The sequence below is a fragment of the Euprymna scolopes genome, chromosome 1, assembly GCF_053919585.1.
Source record: "Euprymna scolopes isolate OS-2025 chromosome 1, ASM5391958v1, whole genome shotgun sequence".
Taxonomy (NCBI): Eukaryota; Metazoa; Mollusca; class Cephalopoda; order Sepiida; family Sepiolidae; genus Euprymna; species Euprymna scolopes.
The window spans coordinates 130,389,676-130,416,765 of record NC_136482.1 but is presented as its reverse complement, the minus strand read 5'-3'; the positions used below and the strand labels follow the sequence as shown (position 1 = coordinate 130,416,765).

Genomic DNA, 27,090 nt, shown 5'->3' with positions numbered 1-27,090 from the left:
TATACACACATATATATATACACATTATACATTATATATATATATACAGATTATATATATATACATTATATATATACTCACATTATATATATATACACACATTATATATATATATACACATTATATGTATACAGATTATATATATATACATTATATATATACACACATTATATATATATACACATTATATATATATATATATAGACACATATATATATATATACACATATATATATATATACATTATATATATATATATATACATTATATATATATATATATACACATATATATATATATAAACACATTATATATATATATACACATTATATATATATATATATATATATACACATTATATATATATATACACATTATATATATATATATATACACATTATATATATACACATATTTTATATATATATATATATATTATATATGTATATATTTGGTATATGTATATATTTTATATATGTATATATTTTATATATATATATGTATATATTTTATATATATATATATGTATATATTTTATATATATATATTTTATATATGTATATATATTTTATATGTGTATATATATTTTTTATATATATATATATTTTATATATTTTTTATATATATATATAAATTATATATATTTATATATTTTATATAAATATATGTATGAATTAAATAGCAATATGAAAAATATATGAATGTTTACATCTTTTCTGTATTTATTTCCTGTGTTGACTTGTAGGAATACAAAAAGTCTTTTGAAAAAAACAAGAATATTTCTGTCAAAAGCACAAAATTTTCAACCGATTCTTCGGTCTCAGTGTGACGATAAATATGTATTAATTAAAAGTAGAATTTAGGTCGAAAAATTAGGCTTTTTATTCACCTGTAGGTACTTTTAAAGTTCAATAATTCTATTTCTATCTTAGACATAAACTGTCGAACCTCTTAAGTGTTCGAAATCTCTGCCAACATTGCAACACTCCCGTCCAAATTTCGATTCTCATCAATTTCTTTTAATGCGTCATGAATGTAATCTTTTAATACATTTTTTGTTTTGGGATTTATCTCATACACTTTGTTCTTTACAACAACTCGAAAAAAGAAAGAAATCCATAGGTGTCATGTTAGGTCAGGTATGCATGGTGGCCATTTTATGTTACCTCTTCTTCTGAATATTTTTTATTTTGATCCTGTTTTTGTTTTTGTTTTTTGTTACCAATTTATTTCCTCTTCAGATCAAGATAGTCACTAGTTAAATATTTGTATCGCATTTTTGTTCAAGCCTTCCGCTTACTCATGGCATAAAAATGTTGGTGATAAAATTTAATTTCATTGATGTTTTGATTATTGCCATTGGTTACCATTAGGTTAGACTTCAATAAAATGCTAGCAGCCAGATTAAAAACCGTTATTTATGCTAAAGAGTGGAGCAGCGCATGCACAGAAAAAATCAAGTTGTAAAGGATTGAATAATCACACAAGAAGAATTGACCAGGTAGGATCGACAATTTCATCCAGAATTAAAAGCATTGGAATTTTCTTGGAAATTTTGGTTATCTATGGACATAAATCTTTAGTGCATTGATTTAAAATATTATTTTCCACCCTTTTGAGTTGCATTTTTCTCTCATAGGAGAGAGAAATATATTTAGTATAAAAAATTTACTTTTACAAAACCTGTTAGTCTATTCTTTGCTCATACTTAAATCTCTGTTTCTCTTTCCTCATATATCAAATTGTAACTTCTCAAATCAAAGTTTCCCAGTTGGAGCCTAGACGCTGTAAGGGAGCTCACAAAAAAAAAAAAAAGATTCTATTGTTTTGTTAACTAAGGAGATATATGTATGTTTATTGAAATTTTCAAGAATTTTGTTTGGATTTTGTGTTATGAAATTGATTTATTGTTAATTTTTACAATGGTGGGGATAGAGCACATGCTCCTGTTCAGGACCCTGTTTGTTATTTGCCAAAACTGGTGGGAACCAAGCCTCTGCTACATGTAGGTTTAGGCACAGATAAAGAGTGGGGGTAATTACCGATAGTGGATTCAGCTAGATGAGTGTTTTTTGTGAAAGTCCGGACAAGGGAGACCAAAGACAGGAGCTCAGACTGTTCTACATTTACTAACCAAATCAATCTTACTCATTCTTTTAATGTGACCAAATCAAGTTTTCTGTTCTAAACTCTGTACTGTCCAGATCTAATCTTCTGAGGTCATCAGGCCTAAGCTTCTTTTTAAGATTCTCATTACACGTCCACTGTATCATCCTATATTTTTTCTCCATGCATAAAGTAGATATCTTCTGGCCAGGTTTCACTTCCAAAACTCATCTCAGATGCCTGCTAGAATTTTCTTTAATCAACAGTGGTAATGCTTTGTTGCTTAATAATGACAGAAAGTCCCTGAATTTAATGCATCTGTTCTTAACTCTTGTTATCGTACCAACACCAGCTCTTCCCATCAAGCAAAAATGAGCATTTAATTTTAAGATCAGCAGGATTTATTGTAATTCCTCTCCAAAGAAAAGATAAATATCTGGACTAAACAGTGACTATTGTTGCAGTTGTTCTTAAGCAATATGGATCAGTTGATTTATTTTTCAGTTAATGGTGTCAAATAAGGAGGGGGGAGTATCATTACTTTTGAACAAACTTTTATAAATTAACTCCATGATGTCCGTGTCAAGATGAGTAAAATTAATTCCCCCAAGTGGACAATTTTGCACCACTTTGTTCCCTTACAAAGATTAAAATCAAGATAAGCTGATATTATACTTTATGTTTAGAATCCTTATTCCAATTTTGATCAAAATACATTACAGGATTGGAGAAAATGTTTACAATTTGAGACTTAAGTTTAAGGAATTTTCAGAAGACATTTTAATTCAGGGAATCTTGCTTAATTGGTGTCTAATGTCTGGTTCAAGTTTAGTGCAATATATTTGAATTTTTAAATGAGATTGTGCCTATATTAGACCCCTTAAAACCCCTTTAAAATACTCCAAGCAAACTGAAATCTGGGAATATTAATTGACGTCTAATACATATTGTTAAAATTACATAAAAGTTAGATATCTAGATTTTATATCCTTTTTTCGTCCTCTTTGCATAAAACTAAAACAAAATATAGCTCATAGTTATAAATGTGTTCCAAAATTTATAATGATCAGTTAAATAGTTTAGGAGTAAATTCTTCATATACAAATATAAACATATTTGACTTTATTTCATAAAAAGTTTCTATCTATATAATTATATTTTAAAAAATATTACCTTTTTTTTCTTTTTCTTCTTTTTTTTTTTTTAAATAAATTTGTGTGATTTATTATGTTCTTTCCTTTCCAGAACTTGTATATTTATACATGTGGTTGCCATAGAAGAGAGTTCAATATTTTTCAAGTTTGTGGAATTTTCTGTTGAAAACTATGGATCCCGAGATTGTAATTTCTTACAATGTCAATGATATTGAATTTGTGGAGAAAATTGCAGGTAAATATCTTTTTTTATTGCTGTTAAAATGTGTTTGATTTTCAAATATTTTTTAGATGAAGATTGTAAATTTGTATTATACCGAATACTATTCTCATCTTAGTCATTTCAGTTGATGTAACATCTGAAATCCAAGTACATTTTTTTCAAACTTTGAAATTATTTGGAGTATTCAGATTACTGATCTCATCTTGAGGGTTATTTTCACAATATTTCGACCAACGGCAAGAAGGCTTCAATATTCAAGATGGCTGACCTGCTGCATGTAAAATTATTTCAAATACCATTTTAACACACATTTACTTACAAACCACATGGAAACTTGAGCTTCCTCTAAGCTATACCTACATAAATATGCTACAAATAGGACATTAATTCTTTATATGTAATCTCAAAATTCTTTCTCTCCAAACTTATTACTAATAAAGGATAAGTCTATATCTTCTCAAATATTTTATGTTTAACAAAAAGGGCCAATAAAGTTGACATGTTAAGATGGGATTTTTTCTTTCTATTCTACAAAGCTTTTAGACACAATGAAATCATGTGGTGCATAGTGAAAACGAAGATTATACGAAGACAGTTAAAATTGCATCAGATCTATACGTTAGGGTATAAACATGAAATTTCTTATTAGGGAGAAAATAATTGATCACCTAGCTACTTATCTGCATAATTCTGCCATTTTCTTTTTTGTTTTTGTTTATTTTTTTAAACTTTGTTTGAAACATTTTCCAGTTCCTTCAGATCTATAAGGAATCTTTTAGTATATCTGTGTGTGGGGGTTAGGTCTGATTGTGCTCGTTCTTGATTAGTGAAACAATTTCTCTTAATCTCTTAGAAAAGTTTCTTCACATCCAGTTCATAGTTCAGATAACATTTAATGGTACTCAATATAACTACCCTTAAAATAAACCTTCCCATTCACTTTTTAAAAGTAAGTGTAAATATCTTTGAGAAAAAGTTATTTTTTTTTCCGTGCAAGAACTGAATTTTCTTGTGGAAATACCCCCCCCCCCAAAAAAAAAATAGCAGATCACGTTTTCATGACAGACATGGATCCAGTAGTATTAAATAATTCAGATTAAGGTTGACATGCCAAAAAATGAATAAACTTAAAATAAAACTATAGAAACAAATGAATCAGAAATGGAATCGGTTTTTAAGTAATACATAAATCTGTGTGAATAAAAACCAGAGAATTTTTGGCTCGAACCAGAACGTTCATCAACACAGACCCAGCAACAACACTGATACGACCCAACATAGATTCTGACAATAACATTGATAATTACAAACACCAACCTGATCCAAGAGAAACCTTCAAAGTTGGACGAGTGCATTCTTGGATTGCAAGAGGTCTAGTGAAAGCATTTCTACACATGCCCATCACATTCCTCCCTGATCTCAACATCACACAAATGACAATGTGAAAAAGACTGCCTATCCCTGATATTCTATCTTCTATTGATATAGTTTATGCATTTCTTCAATAGTGATTTCTTTAGACATGTTACTTAACTCATCTTGCCCTGGTTTGGTAAGTGCATCACTTTCTGAAGAGTTTTCTTTGTTTGATTTTCTATGCATCATTGGGGCTTCATCATCTGTGAAGTAATGTAATTACTGACAGAACAAACCTTCTTGCCGGCTAGATGCACATCTTTTATGTGGTGTAGTATTTCATTAACAAAGATTGAGTTTGAACTATTTACCTGTGTTACTGTATCCTTACTGAACTGCATCATACATTTTCTGAGTGGATTCTTAACTCGGACAACATTTTCTTCCATGTATGGACTAGAAACTACACTATTGGATATCAATGCTGCATCTAGATCCTTAACACAGATCTTATAGGTGTAGGTTGCATTAGCCAATGCAATTGAAGCATTGTTTTGTCATCTTTTGGCATCACATTATGCCAATATACTGCCTCCAAGATTGAGCATCATGTGATGGGATCTCTCAACTATTCTATTTTTTGATGACACATGGACACACCAAAATTGTACATGTATATCTCCATCTGCTGTGAGTATGCTGGTTGCTTTCCTTGTCCTTGATTTATAGTACGATTTGAGTATTAGATATTTTGTACATCCTGTGTCCACCAGAGCTTTATATGGTATTCCATTGATGCAGACAGTCACCAATGGCAATGCGCCAATGATCTTTATCACTGTACCTGTGAAATGTTTTTTGACTCCTGATGGGGGTATGAGACCAATGATTTTGATGATCGTTTTTATAACCACAAGTCATGGTGAGTAACCAATGAAAAGCTTCTAAAGTTGCTATAAAAATTGTCAAATTTTGGATTCAATCAGTTCGCCGCCATCTTTGTTACTGGCAATTACACTCAGGATTGTACTACACTGCTTTTTTACCGCCATCTCTGTTCAACGTAATGTCTCAACACTTAACAGTACCCTTGTTAAATTATTGTAAGAGTCTGTGTTGCATCATATCAACGTCCTCCCATCCTCCAAACTTACATGAACTCTAACAATATCAATAATTATGAATGCTGACACGATCCAAGAGCAACCTACAAAGTTAGTCTCGAATGTCTCGCCTTTATATAGCTCTTGGGCAAGTGCATTCTGTTATTTTAAGTGGTGTCCGATAAAAGCACATGCACACTGTTCTTGGGCGCTTCCCTGCATGCCCATTACAAAATTAATTCTTTTTAATTTTTAAATTTATAAATAAAAAAAATCTAAATAATTGGTCAGTAAAAAGGTTGATAGAGAAGATTCTGATTACATAACAAGTGCAGAGAAGTATAAAGTATATATAGGTGCTTCTATATTATAATAACAAAAAAAAAAAATTGAATTTTAAGTAAAACAAATGGTACCTACATTATTGTCATGTCACAAAAAAGTAACATATCCAAAAATTATAGAAAAAGAATAGGTAGAAAATAATTATTAATGAAAAACAGGTTTCAATAAAGTTTAGATGAGAAATAAAATTTGTTCAACATTTTGAATTGCGTTCATTACATGACATAAGCAACAGAACTTAATTATCTCCCCTGTCAACTTTTTTTTTTTTCTTTTTTTTAGTAAGCATAAGTGATTTTGCTTCAATTTTGCAAATTTTTTTTTTATTAATAATTATTTTTCTACCTCATCCTTTTTTGTAATTTTTGGATATGTTACTATTTAAGACCTGATAATTACATAGGCACCATTGTTTCACTTGAAATTCAATACTTTCGATATTATAATATAGCAGCGCAAAATATGTAGATTATCTCCCCTTAATTGAAAAATCTGCCAGAAAAGGGTGACACAGGGACAAGATTAGGTGCAAACTTTTAAAACGCTCAAACAGTAGAACCGTTGGACCTGAGAAAAACTGATACTTGTAATTTGTAGGGCATCTAACTGCCTCCAGCAAAATGGTTGCCAATTTACAAATAAGTACACCCTATACAATTTCAGACTTTGCTGAACATTTGTCTGATCCAACTTGACACAAAACTAATTTCTTTAATAACCATTGTTTCTATTTTTCGTTTCTGCAAACCAGTTAATGCGTTCACTGTGCAACTTTTTTGTATCACTACATCTGTTTATTCTTAATCGATTGTAAAAAAAAATCCCTGTAGGGGGTGGGTGTGTAATAAATTGCGAACAGACGGGCTTACCTGACAAACGCTCGAGGTGTGCACTCTGCAAAGCGGGCACGTCCAAAGAAAAAAAGAAGAGGAAGAAGAGAACAATACATGAGAAGACGAGGTGTGCGGTTTTGAGTAAATCGAAACATACAGAAAAAAAAACTCTGATTACAAGCTATTCCGGCTTTGGTATGGAGAAATTTGACATCAGATTAATTCCGGAATTCGATGGCTCCCCCACTGGTCCCTCGGTGGTCGAATGGCTGGAAAAGGCTGAGCGCGTTTGCCGGTTGTGCAAGATTAAAGACCCAGCTATGGTTATCCCATTGAGACTCACTAAAGGGGCTTATGCCGTGTACCAGCAGCTAGGGGAGGATCCGACCATGGAGCAGATTACACAAGCGCTATACGGGGCATTTGGTACAGACCCTTTTGTCGCCTGGAGGCAGTTTTCCGAACGCCGACTTGGGCCGGGGGAGACATTGGATGTCTACATGGCCGACTTGAAAAAGCTTGCCACTCCCTTCGGCGGTGCAAGTGATCGCATATTGGCATGCGCCTTTTTGTCGGGACTTCCGGATGAGGCAAGTCGACTGCTGCGAGCATCGTCAAGACTCACTGAGATTAGATTGGAGGAGTTATTGGCGAGAGCACGAAACATCTTGAAAGACGATCGAGAACTAGTCTCCGCAGCTGTTGACACTGGACTCGCCAACAAAGGGTCTACAATGCTATACCTGTGGTGGCCCCAACCACTTTTCCAGAGACTGCAAAAGCAATACAAGGCGCACCCCTAATTATGGAGCACGACAAGTAATACGGTGTCACCAATGCAATAAGCAGGCCACATAGCGCGGAATTGTCCGGGAAACGGGCAAGGGGAGGACGCCGCAGCGCTAGCACCCTCCCCAACGCGGCATTGAACAAAGCGCTGCCTGCAGTAACAGTTCAAGTTGATGGATTTGAACGTTCAGCGCTGGTTGACACCGGCTGTACCCAAACCCTTCTTCGAAAGGAATATTGCGCCACATGGAAGAAACGAAGGATCCCTGTACTTACTGTCGGCCAAGGCTCATTGGTGTGTTGTGGGGTCAGCGTTGTTCATATCAGCATTGGCAATGGCTCTCCGGTTGCTGTGACGGTGTTAGTGGTCGATGGGGAGCTGCTCGGATATGACCTTCTCCTTGGAATGGACGCTATCACACAGCTAGGCAGAATTACTGTGAACGGCGCCGGTGATGTGAGCTTCTCTCGACCAAACAAACAAATGTGTGCAGCAATCACTCTCGATGAGCCCGACTTCCATGCAGAATACGATAAGGGCACAAACACTTGGACAGCGTCCTGGAAATGGGCAGGCGACCAGCCACCAGTGTCATTGCGGAATCGACTTACAGAGTATCCCCCTCCTGCGTGGCTTAGGGGGCAGTACGAGGCAGAACTTCAAGTGTGGCTGGATAATGGCTGGTTAGTTCCATACCCAGAGGATGAGCTCGGGCCCCCGCGGGGGCTAATTCCCCTGATGGCTGTCAGACAAGAGAACAAGCAGAAAGTTCAACCTGTTCTTGATTACCGGGAACTTAATGAATACGTTGACCCACACACTGCGGGGGCTGATGTCTGTGCTCATAAACTACGGGAGTGGCGGCTTGCAAATACGTGTTGAGAAATCGCTGTGGCTGTTCCAGACGGTGGTGATCAAAGGAACTCGCTATTGCTTGACCAGGCTAGGATTCGGCCTGAATGTAGCCCCTAACATCATGACAGCAATCATGCAGGCGATCCGGCGTCAAGATGAAGCGGTGCAACATGCGACATCGTCGTATATAGACAACATTTTTGTCAATGAGAGCCTCCTGTCTGCCCAGGCGGTCAAAGAACACTTCGAGCACTTCGGATTGTCGTGCAAGGAGTCGGAGCGGCTACAGGACGGGGCGAAAGTGCTCGGACTGCAGGTGAGCGGAAGTGCAGATGGCCTTCAATTGGGAAGGAGTGGTGAAATCCCGGAAATCCCATCTACCATCACACGTCGGAGCACGTTTTCCATTTGCGGAAAATTGGTGGGTCACTTCTCTGTGTGTGGGTGGCTCCGAGTGGCTGTAGCGGCCATAAAGCGACGGGCAACTTCTATGTCAACTGGATGGGACGATGAGGTGCATGATCCTGCCCTGCGAAGCATGCTGGTGGAAGTTGTGGCCAGAGTGACCAATGATGACCCTGTACGGGGGAGCTGGTGCGTCGATGGGAGTGAATTTACAGTTTGGGTAGACGCCAGCTCACTTGCCCTTGGCGTTGCTCTGGCGGTCGACGGAAGGATAATAGAAGATGCCTGCTGGCTTCGGCCGGAGAATGACGCCAAGCATATAAACCTAGCTGAACTCGATGCTACACTGAAAGGAGTCAATCTAGCGCTTCAGTGGCAGGCTAGAATCCTTCACATCATCACGGATTCCACGTGTGTGCATCGGTGAATGACCAATGCCTTGAACGGAAAAGCATGTCTGACAACGAAGGCGTCGGCCAAAATGTTGATCCGGAGGCGGCTTGCTACCCTAACCGAAACCACTAAGGAATACGACTTGGTCATAGATGTGACACTGGTGCAGTCCTATTTGAATCAGGCAATCACAGAACTGTAAGACAATCGCAGTGCGGAAGGGGTGTACGGTACGTGAAGCAGTCTATTGGTACAACGTCACCCCTAAGGAAGATGTTTCACCCTCCACCGCGCCAGCCAACGCGCTACATACATACCGTGTCAGGGTGAGAGGTTTGGAGAGCAGCTCACTACCTGAACCGGAGCCACCACAAAAGAACATAAAAGAAGGAGATGTCGTCTGGGTTAAAAAACCCCGAGGCCAGTGCACGACTCGCTACGGAACCGGTCATGTCACTGAAGTGATCAGCCCGCAGGCGGTGCGAGTTGATGCAGTACCTCGTCATATTAAGGACTTAAGATCAGTATTCCAAACGCAGCTGCCGCTTGACGAAGATAGTGAAATTGAATCCGTGACCAGCGACCCATCATTCTGGTTCATGACGGCTTCAACGCACAGCGACACTGAGAGTGGTAGCCTTCAAAGTACTGACCCTCCTGCTGATGATGAAGACCCGGACAGTGATACTGCGATGCTCAGCTTTAGGTTCGCCGACCTTCGTGTCACGGAAGACAGCGCAGACGATGATGAAGCCCCGAATCCCCCTCTCCGAAGAAGCACTCGAAGAAAAAGGCCACCGCCTCCCTGCTCTTTCTGTGATAATGAGATCAGGGGGGAGTGTGTAATGAATTGCGAACAGACGGGCTTACCTGACAAACGCTCGAGGTGTGCACTCTGCAAAGCGGGCACGTCCAAAGAAAAATGGCAAGATGGCGGCGGCCGGTTAATATTGCCAAGTAATCACGCAAAATCTCGTGTTCTCTCGCACACACGAGAGTTCAGCTTAACATAAAAACGGGTCACTGTGAGCAAGAAGGGAGAAGGAAAAACGTAGTCAAGACAAAGACGACGCTTCTGACGACTGAGAAGAAAAAAGAAGAAAAAGAGCAAGAAGTAGAAGAGGAAGAAGAGAACGATACATGAGAAGACGAGGTGTGTGTGGTTTTGAGTAAATCGAAACAGACAGAAAAAAAAACTCTGATTACAGTGGGGGTTGTAATGAACAACATAGATAGAAGGTAGGTAAAGAGCTTGACACTATCTTTTATAGCTACTATGAAAAAAGGTATTTTAAGTTTTCTATAAAAAATACTACTTAGTATTTGGATGAGTGAGTAACTGATTTATGTATTTACGTATTGTGTTGGTGAAAAAACATTAGAAATTGGGATTTTAAGCAAAAATAATTTGTTTGGAATTATTATCGAACTAGCAATTCAGCCCGGCTTTGCTCGGGCTCTATGTACTGTTCATAACTTTATGTGCATATGTATAGTAATGCCTTTCTATATAATAGTTTTCCTTAACTACCATAGAGAAAAGTTGAGACACCAGAGGTCAATTTTTTAAAATTTTGACCCCTTAACTTTTGTTTTGGGCTCAAATAAAATTAAAATGTTTGACCTATGTTCAAGTAATCTACATCTAAAATTTCAAGTGTTTATACCCATAATTGGTGGAGGGATTTTGTAGAGCCTGCAAAGGTCAAATCTCTCAACTCTGACCTCTTGACAGTGAAATTTTCACTCAAAAACTGGTTAAAAAGCTTGCTGCATTGCATGTTTGAATACCATTTATGTAAAATTTCAAATGTTTAGACCCAAAATTGGCTTAATAGTTTGCTAGAGATCGCAAAGGTCAAATCTTTTGAACTTTGACTTCTTGGCTACCAACTTTTTTGGCCAAAAAACGATTAAAAAGCTTGCCCTATGCCTGAATACATTTTATTTAAAATTTCAAATGTTTAGACCAAAAATTGGCAGAGTAATTTCGTAGTGACCACAAAGGTAAGTTTTTTTTTTTAACTTTGGCCCGAATTATGACCTTAGTGTTTATTATTTTGGGCTCAAATGAAATTATAAAGTTAGACCCATGTCCAAGTAACCTATATCTAAAATTTTAAGTGTTTAGACCCAAAATTGTCAGAGTTTGGTAGAGTTTTCAAAGGTCAAATCGTTCAACTTTGATCCTTTAACACCAACATTTCTGGACAAAACCAGATTTAAGATTTTCCCAAATCTCAATACCCTGTATGTCAGATTTCGAGTCTGTAGACCAAAAATTGACAGTTATTGCTAGGGAAATGTACACACAGACATTTTCACTCTTATAGATATATAGATAACCTTTTGTCTATTTTTGTTGCAGTTTAGCAAAAGAAAAAAAATCTCACTTAGTTTCCAAAAACATTTTTGTAACTTTTTTATATCACTTTCCTGGAATTTATAAAACATATCCAGTTAAAAAACATCCTTTAGACTTAGGTGAGACTTAAACTCTGGCATTGATATCATAAAAACTATTGCCTTAGTAATGTGTACTCTGCTTATTCCTCCCTTTTTTTTTTTTTTTTTTAACCAATCACTTTTCTATTTGTATATGAACAGATAGACTCTAAAAACATAACTTTTTATTAGTATATAGATTAAACATTTACTTGCTGAATCTGAGACATTTCATAGATCAATTCAAATATATTTTTTGCAAATTATGTCCTAAAAAAAAACTTATCCTTTTTATATTAATATAATAGTTTAACTTTATGCCATAACTAACCAGTATAACATTATAACATTACCACTGTTGACTAAAGGAAAAGTCCACTAGGCATGTGTATGTAGTGTGATGCTGTATGGAAATGAAACCTGGCAAATTAGGGTTGAGGACACACGTTTCATCTTTTCTTTGATCTTTTTCTGTGAACTAAACCTGATACTTCAACTGTTCTACATTTACTAATCCAAAAACTTTCCATTTTTTTTTTCAATGTGGTCATACTATCAAAGTCTCCTGTTCTGCACCTATTTTACATTGTCCACATTTAATCTTCTTCTGAGATCAGCAGAATTAAGGCTGTCTTTAAGACTTGCATTACACAACTATCTTATCCTTCTCATATCATTTTTCACTTTTCAATGTTCTTTTTATTAATATTGCTATCATTATTGCCTGTGTAACCTCTACTATTCATTTTTCTTGTACGTTTCAGGTAAACTGAAGGCGTTTGATTGGTCAGTTTGGTATGAAACCAATTTCAACAATAATAAAGAGAATGTTGGCGAGTATACATCCTCCACTAAAGGAAAAGCTGTGGTGAATTCCAAAGTAAGTTGATATGGATGAAATAGTGAATAAGGACCCCAGAAGCCAAGAGACTCAACCAGGACACATTTCAATCGATACCAGATGACTAAACATACATGTTATTTGTAAACAAACATGCACAACCTAAGTTGTTTTTTTTATTCGTCAATGTTTTAATATAAAGGAAAGATTTATTTAAACAAAAATAGAGAGAATATATTTTAAATATATTTTAGATTTTAAGAAAAGCGAGGAAATATATTTTATGTTGGGAGCACTTTTTTTTCTTGGAAGGGGGGGGGGCTTTTATTTAACAAAACATTTTAAAACGAACGGAGAAATCATGATTTTTTTTTTTTTTTTTTTTTAAATGAGACTTTTGGATGCTCCCCTTTATTGTTTTCGGTGAGTGAAGGAGAAATCCTTCTAGACCTAGGAAATTTTTGTGCATCAAATAAATCTTTAGTTTAATTTACAAAACTTAATAAGCAAATGAAACATTGCAGAGATCATTTTTTTTCTGTGAGCAACAAGTATAAACAAATGAAATAATATTTAACAAATACAAAAATTTATTTACAAATATTTTTATAACGTTTATTTAAAAAATATTCTATTTACTTGCCTATTTGAAAAAGGTATTTTCTGAGTGTCTTTCATGGCACAGAAATTCCTTTAGATAACAATCTGTGAGATCATCTACAACTGAGCATTGATTTTATAAACTGTTTTTGACAATTCCAATAGCTTTTTATTGCCAGTGGATGAATTTTATTTATAGAATTCACACAAAAAAAAAACCAATATAGTGGGAAAATCTTAAGTTGTTATCTAGCATGCTATGGAAGGTCAAGTTTTTGTATTTTTTAAATTTAAATATAAATTGCATAATCGTAGAAAATTAACTCATTAAAAAAATAATTTAACAAGATAGACACACAATGTCTGCATCTGTTTATTAATAAGTTTTGTAAAAGAAAAAATGCATAAAAAATAAATATTTGATATGGTTTTCTTAAATACCTAAAAGAAAAAAATTAATTGAATAATCATAGATCATCTCAACTCACCGTACATAAAAAATATCCCCCTACACTTTCCTTTAAATCTTTCTGTAATATTGTTAAATGTTAAAATCAATGAATAAAACAAACAACTCGGGTTGTGTATTTTTGTTTACAAATGATAGGTGTGTTCAGTCAACTGGTGTTGATTGAAATGTATCACGATTGAGTCTTTTGGCTTTCAGGGTGCTTATTTCATATGTCATCTGCTGACATTATAGTGTATATGTCTTGAGTATGACATTACCTTTATGTGAAAATGAAAAAAAAAAGCAGGAGCCCTAAGTGTTTAAGTTTATATGTGTCAGCTCACAAAATATATACCCAATCACGGAATTGTGATTGGATATACATTTTGGCCAATCCAAGCAACTTTAACAAATAAGGGGAGACAATTAATGGATATTTTAGAAACTCAAATACAATCTACCAACACCTCACACACAATATGGAAATTGTTTGGAAAAACAAAAAACAAAAAAACTATAGTCGGCACCATAATATCTTAAAAGTAGTTGATTTAAAAATCCAACAAATTAAAACTGTAGAAACATTATCATTATATTGAAGCGTTTAGCTTCCAAAAACATTTGCCAATTTTATTGATAGTTTTATTTAATATTTTTAAGCAAGGATTGGAAAGATTTATCTACTGCATTAATCTGTTGTAGATGTATTTTTAATAAACACTGTTTATTTTTATCATTTATTTCTTATAAAGCAAAACATACCTTTACACTAAATCCGGTTGATGATAATAAATTTTTGATAAATACTGTTTGATCTTATTTGTTAATTGTGATTAATATTTACAAAATAAAAATGAAAAAAAGACATCTGCAAAAACAGAAATTGTTTGTAAAATCTGTAAAAATACAATTCAATCTTCAGAAAACAAAACGGCCCTGTTTTACAATTTGTCACTGTACAGAGGGAAACGACTCTCATTTACTAAGAAATTTGTTCATTTTTTTTCATCTCATAATTTAGGACGCTCGATATTTTTTAAAAATTAAAACATTAAAAAAGAAAGTTGCGACAAAGTTTTTTTTTTATGCAATAAAGTTGATAACATTAATAATACAAAATGTAGTCTTTACACAACTATTAAGAGAAAACCAACGAACCCACAATATTTTCATTAGATGAAAACACTTAAAAAAAGAATTAACATAATACAAGCATTTAAAAAAAAGAAGTTCGCAAATTTTTTTTTTAATTAAAAAGTAAATGTTATGGTATGGTTATTAAGAAATTAATCTTTAACTTTTAAAAAATACCAAGAATGAAACTCATTAATAAAACAAGGATGAAACTTCTAACCTTCCAGAGGTTGAAACCCAATTAGAGGAGACTGAACCAGACCTTTTATTTTTAAGTGAAACTGGCATTGGACAGGCTATTTCCCTAGATGAGTTTGCAATTACAGGATACTCTAACTTAACTTCTAAATCTGACCCCCAAAATCGCCATGGGCATGGAATATGTGCCTATATTAAAGATAGCTTTCCATGTGGGAGGGACATCTCCAGGGAAGATCCTAACTTACCCTATATGTGCTTCCGGGTTGCTTTAGCTCACACTACTGCATTTATATTTACTCTCTATCGCCCCCACAACAGCGGAGTTACTATCTTTCAAAGCATATCTGAGAAAATTGACCAAGTCCTTTCTGCTTATCCTTCAGCTAACATTCACGTATGTGGAGACTTCAATGTTCACAACATCGAATGGTTGACCCACTCAAACAAGACCGATGATGAGGGGAGGTTCTGTCATGATTTCTCCATTGCCTATGACCTCACTCAGATTGTTCAGGAACCTACCCGTGTGCCCGATAATGACGGCCAGTATGCGAGCCTACTAGACCTTTTTCTCACAACTTGCCCTGAACTATGTTCAGTTTCTGTTCTGCCGCCTCTTGGATCTTCCGACCACTCTGTTGTATCAATTAAGATAAAAATGAAATGTAATAAGTCCCCAGACGTACCTCTTCATCGTACAGTATATCGATACACTAAGGCTGACTGGGATAGCTTCCGTACATTTATATCTGATCTACCTCTGCATTCCATGTTTAAAAAGGATGTGTCCTCTATAGTATTAGACCTGACTGAATGGTTATTTGTAGGTATTGACCATTTCATACCCTCTAAAAAGTTCCAGCAAAAACCTAACAGCCAGCCATGGTTCTCTCCAGAATGTGCTGCTGCCATTGCGCACAGAAATCACTTTTTCCACTGCTTCAAACGTAATAGATGTATGGAAACTAAAGCCGTTTTCAGGACTGCCAGCAACCATTGTAAGAAAGTAATAAGGAACGCAAGAGAGTTGTATGCTCAATCTGTTAAGTCCAAAGTAGCTGAGCAGCGGCTTGGTTCCCACCAGTTTTGGCAAATAGCAAACAGAATCCTGAACAGAAGCGTGTGCTCCATCCCAACTATTATCAATGGACTTGAGGTAATCTCGTCAGCATCAGACAAAGCCAAACTCTTTGTCAAGAACTTTGCAGCTAATTCTACCCTTTGCGACCAAGACCGCCAACCCCCAATATTTCCTCCTGTATCAGAAAACACGCTATGTGATATACGTATATCTGTACGTGATGTTGCGAAGCTAATCAAAAACCTTGATTCGAGTAAAGCAACTGGCCCTGACAGTATTCCAATTATAGTACTCAAAAAACTTCAACCTGAACTAGCGCCCATACTTACAAAACTGTTTAAACGTTGTCTTAAGGAGAATAGTTTCCCATCTCCCTGGAAAATCTCATCAGTATGCCCTGTATTTAAGAATTCAGGTGATCGCTCATCCCCCTCTCAGTACAGGCCAATAAGTCTCCTGTGCGTCATGAGTAAGTTGCTAGAATCTGTGTTAAATACAGAAGTAATCAACCATCTCAACAAAAATAACCTTCTTAGTGACACTCAATATGGTTTCCGTTCTGCTAGATCTACAGCAGATGTCCTTACAGTTATATCGCATAGGATTAGCAAATCTCTCGACGGTGGCAATCTTTCTAGGGCAATTGCTCTTGACATATCTAAAGCCTTTGATAGGGTATGGCATAAAGGTTTACTTCATAAGATCGCTAGCTATGGTATAGCTGGAAAAGTCTTCTCAATTATTAAATCATTTCTTTCTAATAGGTTCATAAGAGTAGTAGTTGAGGGGAAAAAATCAGAAGCTCACAGTATTAATGCCGGTGTCCCTCAGGGATCCATCCTGGGCCCAACTCTTTTCCTGATCTACATTAATGATCTTCCAAATCATATCCTTACATCATTTGTAGACATTTATGCTGACGACACTACCATTTATGGTACCACATCTAAGACAGTAAACGACCAAGTTCTTTCCAATTCTCTCTCCTCTGATCTTGAGCACGTAGTACAATGGGGAAAGGAGTGGCTGGTTACTTTTAATGCATCTAAAACCAAGCTTCTCTCTTTACATCATCAACATTCTAATCCACATTTGTCATCAATTGAAATGAATAGCTCTCGTCTTCAGGAGGCCTCAAGTTTTGACAAGCTTCTGGGCTTGACCATTACTCCTGATCTTAAATGGAACACGTACATCAAATCTGTTGCCAAGGCCGCTGGAAAAATGGTGGGATCTTTCTATCGATCCGGTAGATATCTCACTGCTGATGCTATTCTCTATCTATATAAGAGCCAGGTACGTCCAAGGATGGAATACTGTTGCCACATCTGGGCAGGAGCTGCTAGAAAGGACTTGTCCTGCCTTGATAGAGTTCAAAATAGACTTCGTAGCCTCATAGGAGATGTCCTTTTCTCCTCCTTGCAACCTCTATCTCACAGAAGAGATGTTGCAAGTTTGTCTCTGATGTATCGTTATTTTCATGGAAAGTGTTCAACTGAGCTTCAATCTATGGTCCCCCCTCGCCAAACTTTCACAAGAAACACTCGTCTAGCTGTAAACACTATCAATAATTTCCCCCACTCTTTATCTGTGCCTAAACCTAAATGTAGATTCCATGAACAAAGCTTCTTTCTTAGAACTGCACGCCTGTGGAATTGTCTTCCGTTTTCCTGCTTTCCGGCTGACTACAATATGGTTGTGTTCAAGTCTAAAGTAAATAAGTTCTTGATGAGCCGTTCCATATAAGTTATCAAATTTACCAAATTTTCATTACTAATGATTACTATAGTGTCCAATTTCTACTGTACACTCTTTAACCCTTATCCTTGAGTGGCCTCTGGGCCTTGATAATGTGGTGATGCCTATGTAAAAAAACAAAAAACAAAAAAAAAAAAACTTTTAAAGCTACAGTGACTTGAAAATGTGCTGATAGTTGTAAGCTGTGGCAACTTTTTTCTATATTTTTTACAACTTAAGAGATTAAATGTTACAATAGGAAATTATATATATATATATATTTTGTTTTTTTCAAACAAATAATAAAACAAAGATAAAAATATGAAAAAAAAAAGGCTGTGGCAGCTTTAAAAAGATTTTTTTATTACTGAACAAAGCTTATAATATTAACACCAACACTAAATTTTTAACATGATTAATAAATCGCAGTTTTTGTTTGATAAAAATTACAATACCTCTACAACTATCGTCACATTTTCATTATTTGTAACGTTAAAAACTATATGTTAGTGTTATTGATATTATAAGCTTTGTTACAGTAAGAAAAAAGTCACCACAGCTTTAAAAGTTTCATCCTTGTTTTAATAAAGAGTTTTACTCTTGGTATTTTTTAAGGTTAAAGACTAATTTCTTAATAACCTTACCATTTTTAATTAAGAAAAAAAAGTTGCCAAACTTAATGTTTTCATCTAATGAAAATATGGGTTCGTTCGTCTTCTCTTAAGTCGCATGAAGACTACATTTTGTATTAATAATATCAACTTTGTTACATTTTAACAAATTTGTTGCAGCTTTCTTTTTTAATGTTTTAATTAAAAAAATTATTGCACCTTAAATTATAAGCTGTAAAAATGAACAAATCTCTTAGTAAATGAGTTATCTCCCTTTGCAATGACAAATTGTAAAACAGCGCCAACAAATTAATATTTGCAAAATTGTCTGATTTTGCTGTTTTTTTTAAATTTTATTTTTCAAATATTAATTTGTTGGCGCTGTTTTACAATTTGTCATGTGCAGAGGAAGACAACTCTAATGCATGTAAAACACTAAATCGAATACGAAGATGATGTGTATTGATTTTTTTAATTCTTTTTAATGTGCTACAAAAGAAAAAAGTAATAAACCTAAATCAAATATTTTGTAGAAAAACGTTATTGATGAAAATAAACAGACTAACTTAATATATTAGATGAGAATAAATGTTCAGAAATCTGTTTCAAAATTTGATTACTTTGCCTTTCTTTTTTGTAAAATATTTTCCTTTTTCAAATGTTTTTTTTTTTTCTTGAATTAATTATTCTTTTTTTTTTTTATTGTTTTAAAGGTATTTCTGATAATCCTATCCCTGGATTCAGTCCATGACAAAGCATGCCAGAATGACCTGGCATTAGCCTACATCACAAATTCCATTATCATTCCTGTTGCTTGTGTCAATAATTTCAATGAACTTGGTGGACATCTTAATTCTGGAATGTAAGTTTGAATTTTGATAATTCTATTTTTTCTTTTTTTTTTTCATTGTAATATTTAATTGATTTCTTTGTCTTTAGGAGCAGACTACAAATTTTGTGATAGTTCACCTGAATAGAGTATAAGAAAAGACAGAAATATTCGATAACTTCATGAATAAATTCAGAATCTAGTTTAGGAGTGAATCACATACATACAAACATATACACATATGACACAATCAGAGATATTGGTTACATTTTTTTTCTGGCCCTCAGTGAAATGTGGCATTTTTGGAATTACTCAAACTAGACACCCATACATGAATTTTCATCAGAATTTTATGATGTCACCAATCAAACTGTTTTTAATGCAATTGGAGTTTAATTATAAAAAATCCAATTGAAAGATACTTGACCAAAATTAAAAAAAAATCATTTCCATCATTAACTTTTATATATTATTCCTATATTTATTGTGATTAACTTCAATGGATTAAAATTCAAGCTAGATATAACCAGTCTATTTGGCATAATGTAAGAGTGTTTGCTAATGGGCAGGGAGACTGGTATTCAATCTTTGGTCAATTTATACCAAAGATTTAGAAATGGTGTTATATAGTTATTATTAGTATTATTAGACGATACCACTTGTGCGCGTATGTTACGTGAGTTCTTATTAGTAATGATATGAGTCTTAGTGAGAGTTCTTGTCTTATTACATATGATGTTGTATCTTAGAGAGAGAGATGTGTATGTAATGATATTTTATACACAGACATATAATAACAATACAATTTACCTTTTTGTAGAAATCACAAACACAAAGATGAGCTTTATCCAAAACACATGATGAATTTATTTCCTTACGACCGGTTGTGATTTCCTCATTAAGAACTCAAAGTTTCACATTTTAGTTTCTGAAGTGACGTCTCGCTTCAGACGTCCGCCTGTCTCTGAGTTTTCTCACTGACCGTCTCCCCTGACTGTCTCTCTGACTGTCTCTGCGACCAACTAACTCCCACTTCCTATATTGAGAAATCCATGCATCCCGGCCACGTAAGCAAAATTCACGTGTTTCAACATGCGCGACTTTGCACGTTTCCGACATTGATTTCCCAATAACCTATTTTTCTTGTGTTGGAATTTAACCTACATATCTAATTTAAGTAACCCATATTTTATTATCCACATTCTTTTAACAATTGAATAGTTTATTTATTATTTATTTCATCCGAATTAACAATTTACTGGACATTCCATTTAAACCTATTGTTCTTTAAAACTTATGTCCAGGGTTCGATTTCTGCTTTCTCTTATTTTCATTTTAACTAATCTCTCTATTTTTATACTTACATGAACAGGGGACAGCCCTTATCATGTAACATCCCTCCCTTCCATATTTCACAAAAAAAAATGTATGCATTTTTAACTTTAGTACATTTTTTTATTTTTACATCTACACAACCACACGGCTAGAAAGATCAGGCTAAAAAAACACAAAAAAAAAGTCTCTTACAGTCAGCCCTTCACGGCCGACTTCACAATTATTTATTTTTTTTATAAGATCAGAACCTTTCTGATCTTTGTGGCATTTACTTTTTGGGTGTAGGGTATTTACCTATGATTCACATCAGCTATTTTCCAGCCACCCATATGCCGCAGACTAGAGGTTTTCACCTTTCTCGAAATGGACGACTTCCTTCGTCTCAAAAGTGTTCTGATCTCTCTTTCTGCATGGTTAGTCTTATCAAGTATGGCTTTGTTTTTTATTCTATAAGTATCTTATATGGGACATACCAAAGCTCATATACTTAAATCTTTGTGGTTGGCTTCAGAAGTTTAAGATATACCTTTTTTTCTCTCATACGGATTCACTCGGATTTCCTTGCTTGGATTCTTGAAACTTCGACGAGGATTTAGAAATATCACCCCTAACTAACTAACACGTTTCCTGCGACCAACAACTTAATTGCGCCTAAATTCTATCTAATTGCCCGATTTTTTTTTTTTTTTTGTGATTTTTCTTTTCTCCTACCAGGGCTTCCAAGATCCAGCAGATATATCCCACATTCATGCTTCTCTAAAAAAAAAATACAAGGTTATATCTTTCTTACGTAATCTACGGCATATTTTTGCCTGTCTCTTACTTCATTAAGCTATATGTGATTGCCTCGGGACTACCTCTCATCGGTTTACTGGTCCCCTTAAGAATTATCGTATTCTTTCCAACGCCTGTTTATTAACTAAGCCAAGACTTACTTACTACTTTGCTTGGAGTCGTTACGTGCAACCAGCTTATTTTAAGCACTTAATTAACCAGGTTCCTAAATTTTTCGTATAGGGGCACTTCTTGTGCTTATCAATCCCTACCAATTCACTTTTCTTGGAGAAAAATTTTTAGGATCTCTAAAAAAAAAACCCAACAAAACCAAATGCTAAAACAAAACATCTTTCTTACGGCTTATCACATCTAAAAACTCTCCAAATACCCGTTTACGTAATTTTAATTCTTGTCCCCCTTCTGAAATTCTAACTGAATTTGTAAGCCAACCATACGTCTTAACTTATTTTCTACTAGATCATTTTAATCTAATGTATATTTACGGATAACTTTGAATTCTTGCTGTGAAAATCATAACATTTAGTTTACATAAGACATTTACAATATTTGTTCAACATCATAAAAACATTTTCAAAAAAAAAAAAAATACCTTAATACATTTAAACATTTTGCAACAGTTATAACTTTTTTTTTTTTTAACAACAAAAAAAATCATCTGTAACAAACAACAATTCAACAGTCTGTCCAAAACAATTGTCCCTTTTTCTTTTTTCAAAAACAAAATAAATGAACACACAAAAGCCGAAAAGTTCACTATGAACACAAAATGCATTTCCAAACAATTTACACGGTGTTTCAGAGAGTACATGCGACCTTTGAAATTCCTGTTTTGATTGACAGATTAAATTCAACAATTCGTCCAAACGATTTCATATTGACACAGATTTTCTAATGACACTTCTACAAATTTACAAACAATAATGGATTACACAATCTCTGCATTTGCGTGTGTGTGTGTGTGTTTTTTTTTTTTAACAGACCAATTCATTTATCAATGAATTACGCATGGTGACTTGTTTACTATTTTTTCCATTACTACGAATTTCTTTTTACGGCATATCGGCCTTTTCTTCTTTTTCTTTTTAATATTTCTTGTATCTTTTGTTTTCTGTGTGCGTGTGTGTTCAAATTTTTTTTCTTTTCTTTTTTTCTTCGCATTTCTGTGATCGTGTAATTTTTTTTCTTTTTCCGTGGTATTATTTATTTATTTATTTTTTTTAATTATGTTGGACCCTTTTAAAACGTTGTTTCTTTTTCTTTTTCGAATTCTGTGATCGTGTAATTTTTTCTTTTTCCGTGGTATTATTTATTTATTTTTTTAAAATTATGTTGGACCCTGTTAAAACGTTGTGTTTCTTTTTCTTTTTCGAATACTGTGATCGTGTAATTTTTTCTTTTTCCATGGTATTATTTATTTATTTTTTTAAAATTATGTTGGACCCTTTTAAAACGTTGTGTTTCTTTTTCTTTTTTGAATTCTGTGATCGTGTAATTTTTCTTTTTCCGTGGTATTATTTATTTATTTTTTTAAAATTATGTTGGACCCCTTTAAAACGTTGTGTTTCTTTTTTTCTTTTTTTTTTTTTCGTGGTATCGACTCCAGGTTCGGTTTCTGCATCGCTGATGCAAAAGGTTCACGAACACCAAATTGTGATTTGTTATATATTGGGTGATATTATTATTAGTATTATTAGACGATACCACTTGTGCGCGTATGTTACGTGAGTTCTTATTAGTAATGATATGAGTCTTAGTGAGAGTTCTTGTCTTATTACATATGATGTTGTATCTTAGAGAGAGAGATGTGTATGTAATGACATTTTATACACAGACATATAATAACAATACAATTTACCTTTTTGTAGAAATCACAAACACAAAGATGAGCTTTATCCAAAACACATGATGAATTTATTTCCTTACGACCAGTCGTGATTTCCTCATTAAGAACTCAAAGTTTCACATTTTAGTTTCTGAAGTGACGTCTCGCTTCAGACGTCCGCCTGTCTCTGAGTTTTCTCACTGACCGTCTCCCCTGACTGTCTCTCCTGACTGTCTCTCTGACTGTCTCCGTGACCAACTAATTCTTACTTCCTATATTGAGAAATCCATGCATCCCGGCCACGTAAGCAAAATTCACGTGTTTCATAATGCGCGACTTTGCACGTTTCCGACATTGATTTCCCAATAACCTATTTTTCTTGTGTTGTTTCCACAAAGGAATTCAACCTACATATCTAATTTATTAAACCCATATTTTATTATCCACATTCTTTTAACAATTGAATAGTTTATTTATTATTTATTTCATCCGAATTAACAATTTACTGGACCATTCCATTTAAACCTATTGTTCTTTAAAACTTATGTCCAGGGTTCGATTTCTGCTTTCTCTTATTTTCATTTTAACTAATCTCTCTATTTTTATACTTACATGAACAGGGGACAGCCCTTATCATGTAACAATGGTACTTGATGTGTCCTTATTGCTAAATATTCAGCAATATAATGGAAGGATCAAGGGCAAGTGGAGTAATCCTGGGAGTTGAGTGGTGTCCTTCTCTTACACCACAGGAACCTTCGAGTTACCTTTGACTATAGTCAGTCACTTAGCTTAGATAGTTTTTGTGAAATAATTTTACAAAAATTATTTTTAATATGGAAAATCTGTTGAAAATATTATGTAATGAAAACTAATGATAAAAAATCATTTTAATCATTTCTGTAATCAGCAAGGACTTTTTGATACTTTTGAATATCTTCATTAATAGCTGTCATTGATGAGTTGCACTTGTTCTCTGAGAATCATTATAGTTTACCAATAGTTTTTTTTTTACTTCATACCATTGTGCAATTTTGCTTCCTCAAAATGATCTTGTAATTTATCAAATAATTCTTTGTTTTCTACTTTTGCTGAAAAGTATATTCATCCATATTTTGCCTAAACAATATCTAGGATGAAGACAAAAAAAAATACACTTTTGTAATTTGATTTTTTTTGCCATTGGCTACTTGCATCCCTGATTTTAATCCCTCTCCCTCTTGTTTTACAGGAAATTAATGTTGTCCAAATTAAATTGGTGCTTCTTTGGCCCTCAGGATGATTTTGAGAAAAAGTTCAACATTTTATCGACCAGCATTCGACTTGACCTGAAAAGAATTGCCAAACAGAATGGCAAGAAGCATTCGTTAGTGGATGAGAAGGATTTCCAGAAATTTAAGGTAATGTTTCGCCAGAACTCTATTCTAAATTGGCAGAAGAAAGGCCATGGCAACGATGCCTATGACTACGATGACGAGGCCTGCCATAGTGATACAGAAATCGACTCTGATTTTTGGGATCGACATTTCTCTGAATTAAATGAAATCTCTTGGGATGTTTTCAAGCAGTGCTTCCTCGTGGATTATGAAGAGCAGATATCTGCTCAGTATTCCTACAGCAAACTTGCCTTCTTCATCAACATGATTTTTCGAGATATCTTCAATGGGAAACAAACGCTTCAGCGAGAGGTCTATGAGCAGTTCTGCAGGAATGCTGATGGGGAAACGGAGTGTTTCTATGACAAATTGCAAAAATATGCTCTTGGGTATCACGCAATGAAACAGGTGTTCAACATGGACAGTGAGCATCGATTAACAGCCATTCAAAATTTGGGTAAGTTTGCAATCTTTTTAAACATCTATATCTCTAAAATTGTGCCAGATGGATTTTCAAAGTTGGACCTAAATAACATTTAAGCTGGCAAATCAACTTTTGATTCTAACTAGCCAACTTCCGATTATTATTATTGTACTATACTATTAATAATATAATGACTACTTCACTACAGTTTATTTACAACATTATGGTAATCATGTACTTTCCTGACCCATGTAATTTTATTGAAAAGACTTTATGCAGTAGCTCAAAAAATTGTATTTTTTATTTTTTTTTATTTTTTAAGATTACAACATATTGAATATATTGGCATTAAAGTCAATTTAGTATTACGCATGAAATAGGAAAAACACTTTTTAGATTAGTAACTTAGTTGACACACGGTTCTTCCTGGCAATGAACATCATTAAAGTCAGTTGGTTGAAAAACTTGGCATGGTTAAGATGGAGCAAAGTAAAGTCTTTTCGTGAGTTATGCAAAAATATTTTATTTAGAAAAATTGCAATACTGATGAAAAAATATTCACAAAATATTTGCTTTTGCAATGTATCAAAATCAATTTTTATAAAAAATATCTTTTTGCTTTATCTTAACCAATATCTGTTCCAAGATCTTGGATCAACTGGCATAGATAAAATCCATTGTAAAAAAGAACTGTGTTACTAATTTAAAAAGGGGTTTTCTCTTCCTATTTTATATGTAATACTAAATTGACTTTAACACCAATACATTCAACATGTCAGAATCTTAAAAAAAAGAAATACTATTTTTGAGTATTTCTGAATATTGGTTTGCCAATAAAATTACATTGGTTGGATTATCAAAATTACAAAATCTACCTCATACAATCTAGATTACTATTTTATGTATGATAAATTAAGGTATAGCAACTGCTCTTGTCGATCCTTTATTTGTGCATTTTTGCCACATTATTCAAACAACCTGTGATAATGGACAACAAAGCATGACCACTGGTTGAATCTGATTCAATATTCAAGCAATTTTGGCACGTAAACAACAAAACGAATTTAGTCTCAATATTTAGCCATAAAAATTATATGAAATCGAGTTTATTTTTGGCAAAACCTCAAAATATTTGTCTGCCATCACAGGTTGCGTGAAGGATGTGTCTAAATCGCATGAATAGAGAACCAGCAGGAGCAGTTGTTTCTCTGTCGTGCCTTAATTTGTCATGCATAAATAGTAAAACCAACTTAGATAAAAAAAAAAAAAATTAAATGTGCAAGGGCAATAACTCTTATTGGTAAATGGAGAATTGTTTCTGAAATTCAATTTTAATGAATTATAAAAAAAAGATTACAAACTGAAATGACTTAACTGCATCCTGGACAATGCTAGGTAAATACAGCTTGATAGTTCTAAATTAAACATAACTTTTTGATCATCGTTTATGTTTTGTATAATTTTTATTTAAAAATTTTTTTTTTTCAGATTTGAGATTGTTATTTACGTTCTCAGCAACATAAAATAACAACTGGGCTCCTCTCTAAAATTGAGAAACAATATTTTCAGATTATTGAGCACTAAATTTTCAGATTAGAAATAATAAAAACAAATTTGAAAAAAAATTATTTGTTCGATTTTTAACAAGGGTATTCAGTTTTTATGCAAATTATCCCCTTACATAATTATGTGATTGATAATTATTTAACCCAAAAATTTATTGCAAAATATCTTTTTGAAAATTCGAGTGTGAGCATCAGTTTTGTGTTTAACTTTGTTGGTAAAGTGAGTACACCTTTAAAAATTGAACATCTGAGTTAAAAATTTATAGTTTAAAATCTG

General features: G+C 33.9%; 1 protein-coding gene across 3 annotated transcripts in view; it reads left to right on the top strand.

The window, feature by feature from the left end:
* The window catches only part of LOC145268716 (uncharacterized), a 90,609-nt gene that overhangs the window by 45,746 nt on the left and 17,773 nt on the right, over positions 1-27,090 (top strand). For 2 of the 3 annotated variants that reach the window (XM_080124469.1, XM_080124306.1), the window contains exons 2-5: positions 3,352-3,495; positions 12,773-12,888; positions 19,378-19,526; positions 24,680-25,281. In XM_080124469.1, coding sequence (XP_079980595.1) covers positions 3,432-3,495; positions 12,773-12,888; positions 19,378-19,526; positions 24,680-25,281 — 931 coding nt within the window. In that variant the 5' untranslated portion in view covers positions 3,352-3,431. Of the gene's footprint in view, positions 1-1,373; positions 1,502-3,351; positions 3,496-12,772; positions 12,889-19,377; positions 19,527-24,679; positions 25,282-27,090 lie in introns of those variants that run through there. The other variant, XM_080124389.1, reaches the window with a different exon arrangement.